We start from the raw sequence: 18948 nt of genomic DNA, 5'->3' as shown, positions 1-18948 counted from the left end.
CTAAAAGAGTCAGGAGACCGACTTGTTCAAGTAATTGCTGCGGAAGGGGCGTCTACATGATGAGTATTTTTTAACCATTTAAAATTAAATCTACAACACAAAAGAGAAAGGGGTCTGAATACTTTGTGAAGCCACTGTAGAGTTATGTATTATTCTGCAGAAAATAGTTCCAGTGAAAACTCTTGACGTTAAAGTATGTGGATCATCCAACCCAGAGTAACATGAACACTAAATATAGAAAGTGATGAGGGTGATTTCCTTTTTTTAAAACTAATTTTCCATTGGTTAAACCCACCCTGGGCTGCCTTGAGGATGGATGCATTTTTCTTCATTTTTTTTCTTCAAATTTATTTCATATTAAATTTTCAACATACAAAAACAGAGGCTGTAAACTGAATAAATGTCTAAATCACTACATCAAAAACACAAATAATATGTAGCTAAGACTACTGAGAACAGTTTATGATTGGTGGTTGTCATAGTAACACAACACCTCTTAAGTTTTATTACCTCGGCTAACCATTTCCTAAGGGAAACCCCGTCTTGTGTTGGGTTGGACGCAGAAATCTCAAAAATATCTCAAAACCTGGACAAATAAAGCCAAAGCTATCTTGCACTGAGCCAAACCTTTAAATCCAGAGCACAAATAAAAATGTCCTGCGAAGCTTAAGTGAATAGTTCAATTCAATTCAGTTTTATTTGTATAGCGCCAAATCATAACATACATTATCTCAACTTTACAGGGTAAAGTCGAGACCTGACAGTATTATAGAGAGAGACTCAGCAGCTCCTGCCATGAGTAAGCACTTGGCGACAGCGGAGAGGAAAAACTCCACTTTAGAAAAGTGCTGACCAATCAGAGCGACATGCTTGAGTGAAACGATTTCAAATGTCTCAGCATGTGTTCGTATTGTTGTAGGCAGGTTGCTTCAGGAAGCACATCTGAAGAGTCGTGCGTGTGTGTGTGTGTGTGTGTGTGTGTGTGTGTGTGTGTTCGTGTAGACTGCTGGCTCAGTCCTTTCTTTGTCAGCATTGCCTACATGTATCCATGCCTCAAGCAAAAAGTTTTATGAAAAAAAAAGAAGATTCAAACACAGGTGAACGTTTGCAAAAGTTGATGTGTTGATGCTGTCAGAACCTGGTACAAAAAAACACCCATAATCACCAGCACCAGCACTTTTAATAGAACTCTGGAGGACTTTTAGAGGTGATTCCCATGTTTCCTGTGTGTGCAGCAGTACACTGTGTGTTTGTCTATTTTTGTGGAATACAACATGTATATAAAGTTGGACCTCAGGGCCTGGTTCTTTTCCAATGCTCCTATCTTCTATCGTTAAGACTTCCTTTTTTCCATCTCATTAGTTGAGTTCACAGTGTTTCTGAGTGCCAGCGAGAGGACAAAGATTATGCTTAAAGGAACTTTGCCCTCACAAATCACACAGGGGCGCTTTTCTCCAGTCGCTTCTAAAACAATAACTCTTTTATGTTACTGTACAACTCACACCCTGGATTGTCTCATGAGCCATCCTATAAACAGCCAGCTCAGTGCGTGCCAGAGACGCTCATGAGTTTCATAGTTAGAAATGTGCCACAGGATGTGGAGTTGATGAGAAGCCTGCGCCCTGAGAAGATTCATTATTTCTATTTCCCATGGTTGTTATTGTGGCAAATTTGCTATTCCCTTCTTCTTCTGACCCCTTTTCCTGCTGTCATTAAAATCCACTGTTGGTGACCAAACTGATTATTTAGCAAAAATAAATCAAAAAAAAAAAAACCCTGGTGGAAATGTATCCAAGACGACGTAAAGGTCCGGTCAAACAAAGTCGGGTAAGAGATGCCAGATAGAAATGTATGGAAAGTGTTATTAATAATCACATAAATAAATCCTGTAAAATGCGTAAAGGAAGGCAGTTGTTGAGCTCTCTTGATTGAGAGAGCAAGGGACCTGTAGTTGACTAAATGGTGAGGGGGCAGTGTGATGTCATGAAAGGTGATATAATGAAATGAAATTATAATATGGAAAAAGGCCATTGCATGTTATTTTGAGTTCTGTTTTTGGAGTTTTAATCCTTTATTTTTCCTTTCCCCATCCTTTATCTCTTTTACCTTCTCCTCTCAGTATCAAGATGGTGCTGATGTGGACGAGCGGCGACACCTTTAAAACCGGCTACTTCCTGCTCACCCAGGCTCCCGTGCAGTTCTGGACATGCGGCCTGCTGCAGGTCATCGTGGATGTCGCCATCCTGTTCCAGGTTTACTACTACAGCCGCTACCCGCAGAAACCAGTCTCGCACACCGTCTCCCACACCACCAGTGCCAAAGCCCTCTGAGATCCCCTGCAAGCTCTAGGGGGGGGGGGGGGGGGGGGGCATGTACAAAGGAGCTGAGGACATGTACAAACTGACATGAGTACCAAAGCACCTTGAGATGACACAGGCTGCTCACTGTCACCTCTAAGTATACATAAAGACACATACACACCCATAAATAAGGTATGAACATACACAGACACTTGGTGATGTTGGGGTCTGCAGCAATACCTGAAGGACATTTGTTACACACAAACTCAACCTTTTTGTTTTATTTATTATCCCACTGACTTCTTCCCAATGCGACGGTATGCTCATGTCTTGGAATGCAGACTTCACAAAGAATATATCCTTGAATCAGCCTGTGCATGTGGAGAATATTATGCACATACATGAATATACAGAATATATAAACTGCAGATGTATGCACTGAAATCTGTGCTCAAGGAAAACGTGGACCAGCTGTTTTTCGTCCACATACGTTGATGATTGTTGCATGGACCCTCTGCCTTAAAACACACACATTCAGACATGGTTTGCTGCATTACCAGCAATATAAATGTATGAGTCAATCAAAAAAAATCTTGATATACAACATTACTGAATGTACAAAATGGCATTTGTTATTTAGTTGTTTTTTTTCCCCAACACAGTGGAGAAATGCTGGTCAGTCTACCACTTGTTGGACAGATGGTCACCATGTGCTGTGACACAGGCTCTATCCTTGTGGGATAAAACTGTAAGAAACTAGAGGCAATCAAATTTTACCAAAAGAGAAAATAATCCCAAAGGTTTGGGGTGCAGTGCATTGGCATCTGCAAAACAATTCGTCATAAACATTAGTGGCCTTCAGACTAATGGACAGATGAGAACTTTGTAAAAGACAGACGAGCAGGCTTCTGTTTGAAACCTGTGTTGCTGGAATCAAAGGTGTTGAGTCACAGGAAACATCATGTAACATCATCAGCATCATCATGGCCGGTGTTTGACCTGCGTGGGTTTTCAAAAAGCAAATGCCAGCATTTTTGTACTGAAGCTGTTGATGACATTTTGTATATAATTTTGTTCATTTTAATGTCACCATTTCCAAAAATCCTCACAGGAATCAGTTTAGATCCCAAATCCCAGTATTCTTAAGGTGCGTTCAGACTGAACACAAAGTGAACGTTAGACAAGGCACAATAGCATACACAGTCATTGAAGCGTGTTGAGCGCACATTTACTCTGGGACAAGGACAAGTCATCGAGAGTTGAAAACGGGTTTAAGCCGTTTAAGCCAATTTAAGCCAAACCGTGCTTTTGCTCTGGGTTTACGAATCCACTCCAGAGATCAGAGTATGAGCTGTCACACAAAGAAAACAACAGACACACTCCACACATACACACAAGCTGTGTAGGCTTCTCGCTAGCTACAGCCAATGTCTGTAATGTCGGTTTTATAATGTCTGCTTGGCCCGATATAAAGTGCGAGTGCGAAAACATTCCAGGGGTCAAATAACCCCAGGTGAAGATGAGCTTCTCATTCAGTCTGAACACACCTTGAGAATGAAAACAGCATTTATACCACAGGAAGTGTCACGGATTTGATTTTGATAGGTTAGCACCTCCTTAAAAGATAACTCTGGTTTATTACAACTTGGGTCTTCTGCTGCGTTTATGTAATGTTGGCAGAATGGGAAGAACAGAGAAACCGAGGGTTGTCCGTGTAGGGAGTTAGGGAGTTGGCAGCTTTTGTTTCGTTGCATTCATTAACAAGTGAAATCAGATAATGACAAACAGTGTGCAGCTGCTGAATCAACTGTGAGTTGAGTTAATATTGGATTTTATTTGGAAGTAACTGCCAGCGTTGGCAGTGGGCTTTGTGGCCAGTTTGTCACCACTCTGTCGACACGTCTGTAGTTCCTTTTCGCCAACCGGGAGATGTCGTAACTGTCCAAATTTTCCAACTGAACAATATGAGGTAGAAGTGGTGTTGTTTTTTTTGTTTTCTTCTAATTCTGGCCATTGGAGTTGCCTGTAAAAAGGATAATATAAGACCCAAGTTGTAATGAAGAATTAATGTTCAAGAGACAGATGCTTCTGAATATGGTCACATCTTCACCACCTTCATGTTGCCAACAGGAAACACTGACTGGCCAGTTTATTATTCATATTGCAAATCCAATAACATCCTCCTGATATCCGTGCTCATGACTCCACTTCACTGGGCACCGCTTTGGGCAGGTTGTACTCATCACCATTTTGTCATAAGAAAGAAGCTGCAGCCACATATCTCAGCCACAGTGAAAACTTTCTTTCTTATTGATGTTGCTTTGTAATGTTTCTCTGGGGAGAGAAGAAATGCCAAACCAGGAGGTGTATGACTGTCAGCCCTTCAGTGAACTGTGTACCAGAGCAGACCTGATTCTGTCCTCCTCCTTTAAGCCTCAAGAAACTTCCCTCTTGTTCCACCGGGACATGGCAGAAGTTTTCTATGAATATTTCTTCCACTTCTCTTAAATATTAAAAAGACCCAGTGGATGACTCCTTGGTATCTTATCTTGGTGGAGGTGTACTTTTTGTGTTTATACCTATTTAGCCACCCTATTTATTTTGTTATTTTTTTTTATAGTCTTCAATTGTCAGTGTAAAGTACAGTATGCCTGTTCTTTATTCAGACTGCTGTGAGGTTGACTGTTTTGTATGGATAATGTGAGATACCTGATACATGTTCTTGTTGTGCTCAACAGGATCAAAATGACCTCAGAGTTCCACTTTTTTCACTGTTTCATTACATTTCCTTTCTTTTCTTTTCTTTTCTTTTACCTTGTTTTATATGGTTTGGTTTAATTATTTCATCATGTGAAGGTATTTTCCCGTAGAAACTGCCAGGTTTTGCATTGCCCTGTCTGTGAAACCCACACCTAGTTTGTTAATGTACCAAAAATACCATTACAAGGATGTTTTTTATGCTATTTTTACTATATGTGTTTGTTTATGTTTCTTTTTTCTATTAAAATGCCAGCAGCTCAGCTCAGCAAGTAACGACATCTATCAACACTTGAGGCTGTTTATACACAAAGTATTGTCGAGAATCTTGGCATTGTCACCCAATAAAGAGGACGGGGAGAGACCGATGCATCATGTCTTGTTTGATGTGTGTCAGTTGTGCAAGACATCCACCGTTGCTCCCGTCAGCGGTGCGGCTCTGGCAGACGTCAACTGTCAAAGGAAGCATAAGCCCACCAGCCATGGTCCTTCTTTGGGCTTTGGGTATATGCCATTTGAAGCAATAATAAGCACATAAATTGTAATGTGCTGGGCTTTCGCATAAAGCACTCTCCGCTGATACACAGAGGAGGCGGTAAACAAATAATAGATGTACCAGCCAAAAAGGGGGAAAAAAGATGGATTTGAAAAGGCATTTTCTAAATGCAGATCCAGATTCATAATGTTGTCTTTTTATGTCTTTCAATGTGCCATTAAACTAAGACGTGTCTGTCTCTTATAGATTAGGCCTAAATAACATTTGTGCATTGGTTTTTCTTTTTTCTTATTTGTTGACGCAAGTTCTTTTACACTATTAATCTGTTCAACAAAATCATGAAATAATGAGAAAATCTTTACTAAGCAGAAAAAAATGCTGAATGTCTTTTCTACAGTGAAATACATATATGAACAGAACCACATGGGCCCTCACTGACAGAACTGTCTTTAAACTTTATCTTTAATTTAAACTCAACATCAGAAATCAGGAAGATAAAATTCTGAATTGAGCACAGTGCCTCAGAAATGTGAGTGGGTGTGAGAAAGCTTCCCTGCATGATAAATACTGTAAAATGTCTGGTGCAGACTCCTGCACATCCTGCAGTGCCTTGAACTGAGTGTGTATTAGCATTGTCACCTCAAACCTCTTCAAAAGTCCACCGCTGCCTGAGAACCAGATGTGATGGTGGGAACTCTTAACTAACACACTTCTCCAGGATAACATTTACTTTTAAGAACCTTAAACATTTCAACATATTAAACTCAGTGACTCTGCTGGAGAGTGTTAGGAAAATGTAATCTCTTGGACAACAGGCTGCGGTTGCTGGTTGTAAACCTCCACAAATCCAATAAAAATAGGAGAGAGCAGCAAAGGTTTAGCCTAGAGTAGCATCCAGGACTGGCTTCCACACAGAACACTCATCACTAGCAAACTGATAGCAGTGGGCTTTTTACCTAACTTATACTACATTTAAATTAAATAAATGAATTTTTCCTTCCACGCTACTACATTATAATTTTAAAACACATCTATTTAGCGGCTAAATAGATGTCAGGCTAAATTTTAGCCAGATTAATGCCTAGCGTTCACACTACTCCGAACACCTCTTGGAAATAAGGAAGCTGAATTAGTGACTAGCTGGTGAACATAATGCAGCATTCACAAGCTGAAGAGCCAGACATTGTTTTCAGGAGTTGGCGGAGACCAAAACAGCTAAAAGAGGAGTGAATATGAAACATACATCATATACACACTTCAAAACATGTAGTCACTGACTTGTTATTCATGGCTGTGGCTTTACAAACTGTGAGTGTGGTAGTCTGAAATGAACTGCTGAAGGTGAATTCAGCTCAGGGTCTAATTTTTCCCCTTCAGCAGCCTGATCCATCGGACCTGCACAGTGTGAACACGAGGACCCTCTGAACAGAATGAATCTAAGTTGAACACTTTCATTGAAGCACTGTCGGTATTAACTGAGCGCTGAGCCAACATCACTCCTGCAAACGGAATTAATTTATTATTAATAACAGATGTGGGGAAAAAAACAAAATACATGTACCGAGCCACAGGCCGACCAATTCAAGATGTTCTAAGTGCAGAGGTGCAGCACGCAATGTCTTGCAAATTTGAGAGCGTCCTTGTGTATAATAAATTGTTAAATCAAAGCCTCTCCACATGGGACTGTGTTCATTATAATCTTTATTACATTTTTCAAAAGAAGCTGTTCCTCAGGCTATTGATTCATGAGGCAAAGCACAAATCCATTTAAATTGGGTTTCTATTCAAATGATGTCCCATTGCAACATCCGCTCCTCATCAAAACAATAATTTCATATATTGTAGATATAATAGTTTTAAGAGTGTTCAGTGTGATATTTTCATGCTTTTTAATGATTCAGTTAATACAGTGACTGCGATTCAGAGTTGGCAGACTAAACAGATCCTTCCAATCTGTGTGGCATATTAAAAATATCTCAACCTAATTTGCACTCTCAAGCACTTACACTGCATTGATTGGTTCCAACTTGACAACAATTTGCGGAAATGGTTTTTTAATGTGTCACTTCAAAGTACAAGGCCCTCAAGCCAAAGAAAATGAAGTTCTGTATTTGCAATTATATGAGGAAATCATGTAAGACTGTGAAAGGAACCTGAAATGAACCTTTTGGCGAGTGCTTCTCTGGCTTGTTTAATGTAGATTAAAGATTTTTTTTTCAGCCACCAATATACTGTAATCTCAATTTGTCACACTGATAACGCCACCTGTGCCCATTCATCATCATCAAAGATAGTAAGTAATCACAATATCATATCCAAAAATGAAGAAAATGCAAACTTGCAGTTTACTACAGTGACACATTGTGTAACGGGGGCATCAAAATCCCTACGATTCATCTTCCATGGATGTTGAATAGCCCAGCAAATAAACAGCTGGAGCAGATTTCATAATAGTTTTGGCAGATGGACAAACAGACTAGCATTGTATCGCTTGCAAAGCAACAACCAAACCCCAAAAATCTTTGTTTTTTTTTCTGGAGTTCCCCACAATTGTCATGTCACATACAACTTATTAGTTTTCTTCTGCGTCTTAAGTGTCTTTACTTTGGTCACGTGCTGAGCCCAATCGACTCTGTTAGCTGTTTAAGAGATGTGGCTACAAGCTCTGAAGAAAGCCAGTAAGTGGTCCTTGAGTTTCTAACTACCAGTCCCCAGGCCAGGAAAGGATGGTCACATAGAAAACCAATTCTAAATTCTGAAATGTTTATCTTCACACAGTTCTAGTTGTACATGATCGGTTGTCACGTTATGTGTTATAATTCAACAATTTGAGAAATAAAATTATTTTCTTTCTTGCCAAGAATTACACAAGAAGATTGATGCCACTCTCAAATCTTTACAGTAAATAAAGCTAAGATGGTTAGCTTAGCTTTGAATAATGCAAAAACAGCTAGCTTGACTCACTCCAAAGCTAAAAGAGACCAGATTACCAGCACATGTAAAGCCATGTTATATCAAGTTTTTTTAATCTGTACAAAAACTGAAATGTAAAAAAACGACAAATTTGTGCTGAAGTCCTGACCTTACTCTGCGGTTGCCAGGCAACCAGCGGAGACTTTATGCTAAGCTAAGATATCCTTGGCTGTAGCGTACTTTTTAGCACAAAGATATGAGAGTGGTAGCAATCCTCTCATTTAACTCTAAGCAAAAGAGCAAAGAAAATGTCAAACTATTCTTTTGAAGCATCAGCACACGAGCTATTAGAGACAGATGAGAGTGGTATCAACCCTCTTAACTCTTCCCAACACACTGTATAGCCCTTTGACAGATTCATCAGTTTTGTGTTATTACATTGGAGATTAATTAGCTCTGCTTTATTGCAAATAAATATGATGACATCATTGTGTACATGTATGACACTTATATAACCCACCTACAATAAGTTATTTGGTTTGCCCAAATACAATAAGAGTGAATGGAGATGATATTTCACATCAATAATAACCTGCATGTCTGACATCTCACCTTTATTTGACATAATCCTCTCAAATGCAGCTACACAAGGAACATGAATTATTAGTCTGAAGTCTGAATAACAACGTGTCATGGTTTGGTGTTAGGTTCCCTTTTGTACAGACTTACCTCAAGTCTGAATCGCAGTCAGTGACAGTGCTGTCTTTGTCAGTTTTTCAATCTCATTTGACTTGAGTTGTTAAATTGTGAATATTGTAAGGTTAGCCATCTTTTAAAGTCAAATCTGCAGCTCCTCTGGAAAACTTAGGAAACATAGACACACTTTGGTGCTCAAGCGCTTCACATGATCAAAGCTGAGACCTCAAACTCCAGAGAAGAAAATCTCCTCCCTGTTCCCAGTTCTGTCATCTTTTCAGTCCCAGCGCTGGGTGTCACGGCCTCCCAGGCTGCCACTTGAACACTGATAGACAGTCGGAGCAGCTAAGTCTGCATGGCCGCTCTAATCTCAGCAGCCCTCTGAGCAGCCAAGGACTTCCTCCGCTGCAACGCTGAGGCTGTGGCGTCCGTGATGCCGTGGTAGCTGTCCGTCTCCTGAGAGTCCTCGCTGTTCTGGGACTTGGTGCTGTCCTGCGAGTCCGGCTTCTGCCTCAGCGCCCGGTTCTGCTCCTCCTTCAGCTCCACGTAGGAGCGAGAGAAGGTGTGAAAGATGGACGTTACGGGGAAGGCCATGAGGAGGATGCCGCTCAGGATGCTGCTGAGCGCCACCACCTGGCCAGGGATGCTCCTGGGCACCATGTCTCCGTAGCCCACCGTGGTCATGGAGATGACTGCCCACCAGTAGCTCCCGGGGATGCTGGTGAACTCCTGCTTGGCGCCCATTTCGCTCTCAGCTAGGAACACTAGTGGGGAGAAAAGAGCCATGGCCACGCACAGGAACAGCAGCAACAGGCCGAACTCACGTGTACACCTCCTCACCGTCAGACCAAGCGTCTGCAAGCCTAAGGAGTGTCGGGCCAACCTCATCACGTAAAAGATCCTTAGAGCTCGCAGGACTCTGAGGACTAACCCCACCTTCTCCAGGTAGTTGTTCCCTGATCCCACAGGTTTCCCTCCCACCGACAGAGAGTCCACGATGAGGGTGATGTAGTAGGGTAGAATGGCCACCACATCGATGATGTTCAGAGGCGTACGCAGGAACATACACTTGCTCTGCGTCTGAATGAATCGCAGCAGGAACTCGAGGGAGAACCAGGCGACGCACACCGTCTCCAGCACGAAGATGTTATAGCACCTCTGGGAGCACTCACCCTGCGGAGAATGAAAAGCACATAAAGACAGACATTAAGGGTTGTGTTACATTATGCAACAGCTACAGCAGCATTCAGCGAGCGAGATACGTGAACTCCAGAAGCGCTTCAGTTAGAGGTGACGTGAAGACGCAGCATGAAGTCAGTAATTAAGAATCTCTTTCAAAGCCTGGTTGATTTGTGGGTTTGTCACTGACAGAAGAGGTTTGTGCGTTTGATCTCGCAACAAAAAGGTGAGTCTATTCTTTCACGGACCAAAACACAACAGAGGAGGCGCTGAAAGATTCATGAAGTGTAAAACAAAGGCTTTGATTATCTCATCCAGTGAATCTCACTCATAGATCAAACCTGGGCGATCAAGGGGTGAAAGCTGTACGAGATGTACATGTGCAGATTATCTTACATAAGACATTAACTGTCTTCACCAGGGTCAGTCATATCTGACTCAAAGGACGCCGCACAGTGGATCGTTAAAGCTACCACAGCTCAATTGTTCTCTCTTTTAATCTTTTAATGATGATCTATTTTTTCAGGACTGCTGAAATAGCATTCATAAATATTTGAAAATATAATTATAAGAGATTACTTGGTTATTAAGTCAAAGTCACCCCTGGAGGAGACTGAAAAGGGAGTGTGAGTATGCTTTCATTTACTTAAGTGTTATTAATGACCGACAAATAATCAGTGCTTTATTTGTCAGATAATTATGTGTGGATTCATTAATATATGGGGAAACAATCTAACAGTTGAGAAAACTTTCTTTACATTTCCTCTTTAAAGTTCCCTCATTTTACACTTTTCCACTGTTTTATTTGAAATGTTGATCCATAACAAGATATGTTTGTGGTTTTTAAGTAATTAAACCATCTCAATGTAGTTTTACATCTCCTCTCTCAGACGTCTCTCTGGAGCTCTGGTAACAACAGGTTGGTGAGCCAATCAGAAGAGAGAATGTAACACTCTTCTCATTGGCTGACTATTTTCTGAGTGATTGAATCAAAATATAGCAGATATCGGGTAAACACTCAGAGAAGCTAAATCCTACAAGGTTGGACGATGGGTCCAGGTGGGCGGGGCTTGAGGCATGGCTTAGGGTGGTGACCGGTTTGTTGTGACATCACAAAGTTACAGAAGTCTCAGTTTCTGAATACAGGCTGTGTGCATTTCTCTGTGGACTGAGCGCTTTTATTCATTCACAGTATTAATATGGAACCTAGACCTGCTTTATAATCAAAGAAAAGTCATGGAAATCTACCATATAATAAGTTAATATAATATGTTGACCTTTAAAACTTTTTCGTAATGTCATACAATACAGTGAAACAGATATTTCTAAACCATCTTGAATGCTTTCAGACTCAGTTCCCTGCTGTGTTGGGCGGCTCAGATATTCAAGACAACACAGGATAACTTTAGTGAGCCGGGGGATTACCCCTACAAGCAACATAGTGGTAAAAGGTTGTCTGCAAGTGTGAATGTGCACAGCTGCAAATGTATGAGCAAACAATTTTTTTCCTTTATATTTGCTCAGTCAACAGCTCTGCTCCATGGAGACATCATTCCAGCTGACCGCCCGCACAGGAGAAAAAGTCCTCTAGGATTCAGTCTCATGCATTTTTAAGCACATACACTTAGTTTTGCATATAGCACAGTTTTTGCCCTCGGGACGTCAAACTTGCTAAACCCATTATGGACCGTGTAAAATCACTGGTCTGCAAAGCTGAGGTTGCAGTTTTTCTCACAGCAGCAACAATAAGCTACTAAAGTGAAGGCTCACAAGTGAAATGATAGAAATTAGTAATAATATTGAGTATGGGGACTTGAAAAAGTAGCTATCATCAAAGTGTGCAGAATATGTGTCTCTAGCAATGCTGCCATTACTAATTTTCATTGACAGTGAAAGCACAGATGTTCGGGTTGATCATGGTCAAAAAGCTCCCTCTGAAAGATGAAGGTACCAGTTTCAAGTACGACCACCCTTTAGTAGTAAATGTGTTGAACTTGATTGGTTCTGATGGAAGCTTTGGGAAAATCATTCCTGTCCCACCTCCACAGGCTAGATGTGAAATTGCTGTATAGTAACCGCTGCCAGCCTTACTTGTCCTTCAAACTTATGGTTCCAAATTTTTTGCATAGTAATTTGATAAAAATCTGGGTAACTTGGTCCACTTTAATGTCCGCTTCAACAGTAGTAAAACTGAACGCTGACAACACTCACTGCCTCACATCATATCACTCCACCAGTCTTAAACATCAATAACTTTACAGGCAATGTGGATTATGTAGTAAATGTTTGTGTTTATGTAAATGTGACATTTAGTTAGTCTCCTCATCGGTCCACACATGCCTGATGTTCTCAGCTGCTGCCATTTTTCTTCTCTCCTAGAGCAGACGTTTTAGTGACATTTAAGTCACATGATTTCTGTACGGCATAATTTCTTCACTGAATCTGAATTTTCACGGGGTGTTAATTTACTCCTTAATGACTAAAACACATTCCTTAACTATGTTGCTTTCTTATCCGTATAATGTTTGGCTGAAGTAACGTTATATGAGCTTGAAGATGTGATTTATAATGTTATAAGGCATTATGAAAGTCTTGAAATCAAGACATATATATATATATATACACCACTTACTTACTGAGGAATGAAAACAGAGCACACAGACATGTTATTTTCATAAAATGTGCATTGGCTGAAGTCCACAATTAAATTAAAATAAACAATAGGGAGTCAGTTCTCTGCCTCAGCACAGCTCCATAGGCCCCTGGCCAGCTGCTGCCAAGCCTAAAGTTTGGCTTCATGCTTTTTATTTTCAAATGTGAAATAATAACTATGAGGTTATGAGAGACAGATTGAGCCTCAGTTTGAGACGATTTAAGCCAATTTGGATCAGAAACAAAAACCTCTCCCCTTTTATAATACCCAAAACATTTGGATAGTCTTTGTCATTTCATCTGTATAATATCAGTAAAGTATTTTCTCTTTCTCTGACCAGCCCTTTTTTCCAAGTCATTTTATTCAGCTGTAACTGTGCGCCACTCCAGTTGCTCCTGTTTTCAATCCATCTTTGAATCGCCAGGCTCCTGTGGCAAATCTTTTTTGGAGCTAGAAAAATATTTTTCTTTCTATCAATTTTCCTTATAACAGCGTGGCACATAGCCATCTTGAAGCTCGATGTGCTGTTGCAGCACGACGATTCAAATGTGAGGTGAAATACACCATCTAACCCCATGCTGTCATTTCACATCCAGAGGAAGATTTAAAAGCCAGAGCAAATAAAAGTGCTACTGTTCAAATCCTTAGGGAGTTCACTCATTTTAACATGCAAACCAGTATGTTTCACACATCCTCTGTCATTCTGCTCTTCTTCATCCACAAGGGAGTCTTGTCTGCTTGTGCTTGTGTTTGCAACTCATACTGTCCCTTTCCTTGAATTTGAGCGGACTTGTGTTGTTCTCTGTCAGAGGTTTTCTGGCTGAGTGCTTTCTCCACTCCCTCCCGCTCCGTCCTCCACCTCGAGCAGCCTCTGATGTACACAGAGCAACGCAGGATCAAATTAAAAGCACACAATTATCCGTCTCAGCGATCAGGGGACTCTGACCCTGTCACAGCTGAAGACAAGCGTGTAAACCAAACAATGCAGGAAGCGACGGCCTGACCTCTGAACCCTGCGGATGAGTTGGAGTGGGTGTGATTCAACAAACAGGCAGACTTCTGATACTGAGCTGGGTCCGTTTTCGACAGGCTTTTAATTGATTTATTTGCCCCCTCTCATTTGTGCACATCACTGAGCTCCACTGTGTAGACTTGGTGTCTGCCGCTATATTCCAGAAACCATCTTAATATACGTCGTCACAAAACCAGACTTGTATTACAGAACAATACCATGATTGTGTGTGAATCCTCATGATTATTAAGGTCAAGCATGGACAGCAGTATTTCCATTCATGAGATAAACTGGCAAATTTATGAACGTATGTGCTAGAAACACCAAGTCAGGGTTTCACCTTTAGCACTGGTTGTATCTTTAATGTTATTACAAAGAAAAAAAGAGTATGTCTTGTTTTGCTGTTGATATAATTGGATGTTCTTTCACGTGAAGTTATGGTGGAAGTTGTGTTCAGTCATAAATATGTAAACAGATTGAAACCATAAGGGATAATAGATTAAACAGCCTCTATTACCAATGCCTGCTGCTACCACTGTAATAAAATGTAATAAAAGGCATATGCTTACTATACTATGACATTTTTTATGTCTTGCTATATGATGACTTTTTTTTGATGTTTTTATGCCTTACTTTACCATGATGTTTTTATGTCTTGTAATACAATGGCTTTGTGCTGCATGGAGATCAAGTGGTTAGAATTGCTATCTCACAACGAGGAGGTTGTGGGTTCAAATCCGGTCCTGTGCCTTTACGGTACAGTTTGCATGCTCTACCTGTGGGCTTTTTTCCGAAACTCCGGCCTCCACCCGCAATCCAAAAACATGGACATTAAGTTAACTGTCTGCTCCAATTACTTTTTATGCCTTACTATAGGCTATTATGATGTTTTTATGACAAATTTCTACCTATGTATACTATTATGTTTTTTGACGTTTCCATAATTTACTATAGTATGACGTTTTTTTTTTACATTTTATGCCTTCCTATACTATGACGTTTAATGCCTTACTACACTATGACGTTTTCAAGCCTTATAATACAATGTTCAAATCCTGTCCTGGTTCTTTATGGTAGAGTTTGCAGGTCCTCCCTGTTTTACTTTACTATGATGTTTTTTTTACATTTTTATGCCTTAATTTACTATGATGTTTTTTGACATTTTTGTTTCCTTACTATACTTAGACATTTTTATGTCTTATTATACTATGACGTTTTTTGACATTTTTATGCCTCACTACACGATGATATTTTAATGCCTAACTGTACTGTGACGTTTTTAATGTTTTTATGCCTTACTGTACTATGATGTTTTTATGCCTTACTTTGCTATGATGTTTTTATGTCTTATTATACAATGTCATTGTTTGACGTTTTCATGCCTACGTCGTTTTTTGATGGTTTTTTTCCTTACTATACTAAGACATTTTTATGTCTTCTTATACCGTGATGTTTGTTGACATTTTTATGCCTTACTATATTATGACGTTATTTGACATTTTTATGCCTTACTATACTATGGTGTTTTTTTTACTTTTTTATGCTTTACTATACTATGACGTTTTTATGTCGTATTGTACTATGACGTTATTTGACTTTTTTATTCCTTGCTATACTATGGCATTTGTATGTCTTACTATACTATGACGTTTTTATGTCATATTGTACTATGATGTTATTTGACTTTTTTATGCCTTGCAATACTATGACATTTTTATGTCGTATTGTACTATGACGTTATTTGACATTTTTATGCCTCACTATACAATGACGTTTTTTTTACATTTTTATGCCTTAATATACTATGATGTTTTCTGTCTTTTTTTATGCCTTACTATACTATGTTGGTTTTTAATGTTTTTATGCCTTAGTATACTGTCGTTTTTTGACTTTGTTTGCCTGATTATTCTATGACATTTTTATACATTTTAATGCCTTAGTATACTATGACGTTTTTTGACGTTTTCATAGCCTACTATACTATGTCGTTTTTTTTTACTTTTTTATGCCTTGCTATACTATGATGTTTTTATGCCTTACTATACTATGAAATTTTATGCTTTACTGTACTATTACGTTTTTTATGTTTTTATGCCTTATTATACTATAACTTTTTATGACATTTTATGCATCATGATACTATGATGTTTTTTAACAATTTTATGCTATATTATACTATGACATTTCATTCCTTACTATACTATGATGTTTTTTTTTTTACGTTTTGTGCCTTAGTATACTATAACTTTTTTTTGACGTTTTGATGCCTTACTATACTATGACTTTTTATGCCTGATTGTACTGTGACATATCATTCCTTACTTTACTTTTTTCCATTTTTTGACTTTTTTACGCCTTACTATGTCTTTTTTTTTTTCACTTTTTTTGGCTTACTATACTGTGTCGTTTTTATGCCTTACTATACTAAGACATTTTTATGACTTTTCATGCCTTGGTATACTATTTCTTTTTTTTCCTTTTTTTTTGCCTTACTATACTGTCGTTTTTATGCTTTGCTATTCTATGATTTTTTTTTACTTTTTACACCTAACCATACAATTTCGTTTTTATAACGTTTTTTGCCTTACTATACTATGCCATTTTAATTACTTTTTATGCCTTACTATACTATGATGTTTTTATGACTTTTTATACCTTACTTTACGCTGTCGTTTTTTTTGGGGGGGGGGAGTTTGCTTTTCTATACTGTCGTTTTTATGCCTTACTATACTATGACATTTTTATCACGTTTTTATGCCTTACTATACTATGTCGTTTTTATGACTTTTTATGCCATACTATACTATGATGTTTTCATGACTTTTATGCCTCACTATACTATGTCATTTTTTAAATTTTTTTCCTTACTATACTATTTCGTTTTTATGCCTTTTTGTGCCTTACTATACTATGATATTTTTATGACTTTTTACGCCTTACTACAATATGTCGTTTTTATGCCTTACTATACTTTGTCGTTTTTATTACTTTTTATGCCTTACTTTACTATGTCGTTTTTATGCCTATGATATTTTTATGACTTTTTATGACTAAGCATACAATGTCGTTTTTATGAAGATTTATGCCTTCCTATACTATGTTGTTTTTATGACTTTTTAGACCTTACTGTACTATGTCGTTTTTATGACTTTTTAGACCTTAGTGTACTAGGTTGTATTTTTGATTTTTTAGCCCTTACTATATATACTATGACGTACTGATATGTTACTATGAAATGACTGTACAGGCTCGGTAGTACAATGGTTACAGTTTTGTCTCACAGTCTAGTGGTCATTGGTTCGAAGCCTACCTCTGGCCTTCTCCAACAACCTCAATGTTTTTATGCCTTACTATACTATGATATTTTTATGACTTTTTATGCCTAACCATACAATTTCATTTTTATGACTTTTTACACCTTACTATACTATGTCGTTTTTATGCCTTACTATACTATGTTGTTTTTATGCCTTGTAAACTATGTGTTTTTTTTTTTAATTTCCCTTACTATACTATGTCTTTTTTATGACTTTTTACGCCTTACTATACTATGTCGTTTTTTTGACTTTTTTTTGGCTTACTATACTATGATGTTTTTATACCTTACTATACTTTGTCGTTTTTATGACTTTTTATGCCATACTATACAATGTTGTTTTTTTGGGGGGTTTTTTTGCCTTACTATACAATGTCATATTTTTTACTTTTTACACCTTACTATACTATGTCATTTTTATGCCTTTTTATGCCTCACTATAATATGTCGTATTTATGCTTTATATGCTTTATTATACTATATCATTTTTATACCTTACTATACTTTGTCGTTTTAATGACTTTTTATGCCATACTATACTATGTCGTTTTTATGACTTTTTATGCCTTACTATACTATGTTGATTTTTTTACTTTTTTGCTATACTATATCATTTTTTTTAGCTTTTACACCTTACTATACTATGTAATTTTTATGCCTTATAAACTATGTGGGTTTTTTTTTTTAATTTCCCTAACTATACTATGTCATTTTATGTCGTTTTTTTGACGTATTTTTGTCTTACTACACTATGACATTTTCATGACTTTTTATGCTTTAATTTACTATGTCGTTTTTATGCCTTACTATACTATGATATTTTCATGACTTTGTATGCCTTACTATACTATGTCGTTTTAATGACTTTTTGCGCCTTACTATGATATGTGATTTTTTGGGGGGGTTTTTTTGCCTTACTATATATACTAAAATGTTTCTATGTGCTACTATGAAAATACTGTACAGGCTCGGTGGTGTAATGGTTAGCGCTTTTGTCTCAAAGTCTAGAGGTCGTTGGTTCGAAGCCCACCTCTGCCCTTTTCCAACAATGATTATACACGAATAATATGTGGAGACGCATCTTTATTGTGCCTTATGGCTATGACTTTTTATGCCTTTATGCCTTATGCCTATGACGTTTTCATGACTTTTTATGCCTTACTATACTATGTTGTTTTTATGCCTTACCATACAATGTCGTTTTTATGACTTTTTATGCCTTACTATACTATGTTGTTTTTTTTACTTTTTTGCCTTACTATACTATGTCGTTTTTTTTACTTTTTACACTTTACTATTCTATGTCCTTTTTATGCCTTTTTATGCCTTACTATACTATGTGGGGTTTTTTTTTTTTTTTTTGCCTTACTATACTTTGCCGTTTTTATGCCTTATATACTATGTCGTTTTTATGCCTTATAAACTATGTGGGTTTTTTTTAAAAATTTCCCTTACTATACTATGTCGTTTTTATGACTTTTTACGCCTTACTATGCTATGTCGTTTTTTTGACGTATTTTTGGCTTGCTACACTATGATGTTTATATGCCGTACTATACTATGACGTTTTCATGACTTTGTATGCCTTACTATACTATGATATTTTTATGACTTTTTATGCCAAAC

The 18948-nt window shown here is 38.1% G+C and overlaps 2 protein-coding genes across 3 annotated transcripts in view; one reads left to right on the top strand and one right to left on the bottom strand.

Moving 5' to 3' along the window:
* Nucleotides 1-5425, top strand: part of slc66a2 (solute carrier family 66 member 2) — a 29889-nt gene extending 24464 nt beyond the window's left edge. For both annotated transcript variants that reach the window (XM_023428569.2, XM_023428570.2), the window contains one exon: nt 2120-5425. In XM_023428569.2, coding sequence (XP_023284337.1) covers nt 2120-2330 — 211 coding nt within the window. In that variant the 3' untranslated portion in view covers nt 2331-5425. The remainder of the gene's footprint in view (nt 1-2119) is intronic.
* Nucleotides 5426-7046: 1621 nt separating this feature from the next.
* kcng2 (potassium voltage-gated channel, subfamily G, member 2) overlaps nt 7047-18948 on the bottom strand; it is a 39322-nt gene continuing 27420 nt past the window's right edge. The window contains exon 3 of the mRNA XM_023428515.2: nt 7047-10335. Coding sequence (XP_023284283.1) covers nt 9508-10335 — 828 coding nt within the window. The 3' untranslated portion in view covers nt 7047-9507. The remainder of the gene's footprint in view (nt 10336-18948) is intronic.

This window comes from Seriola lalandi, unplaced genomic scaffold, assembly GCF_002814215.2.
Source record: "Seriola lalandi dorsalis isolate HSWRI2012SDOR001 ecotype SW California unplaced genomic scaffold, Sedor1 jcf7180002054879, whole genome shotgun sequence".
NCBI classification, from domain to species: Eukaryota; Metazoa; Chordata; class Actinopteri; order Carangiformes; family Carangidae; genus Seriola; species Seriola lalandi.
The sequence above is the reverse complement of the archived record's forward strand: the minus strand, read 5'-3'. Positions and strand labels throughout refer to the sequence as shown.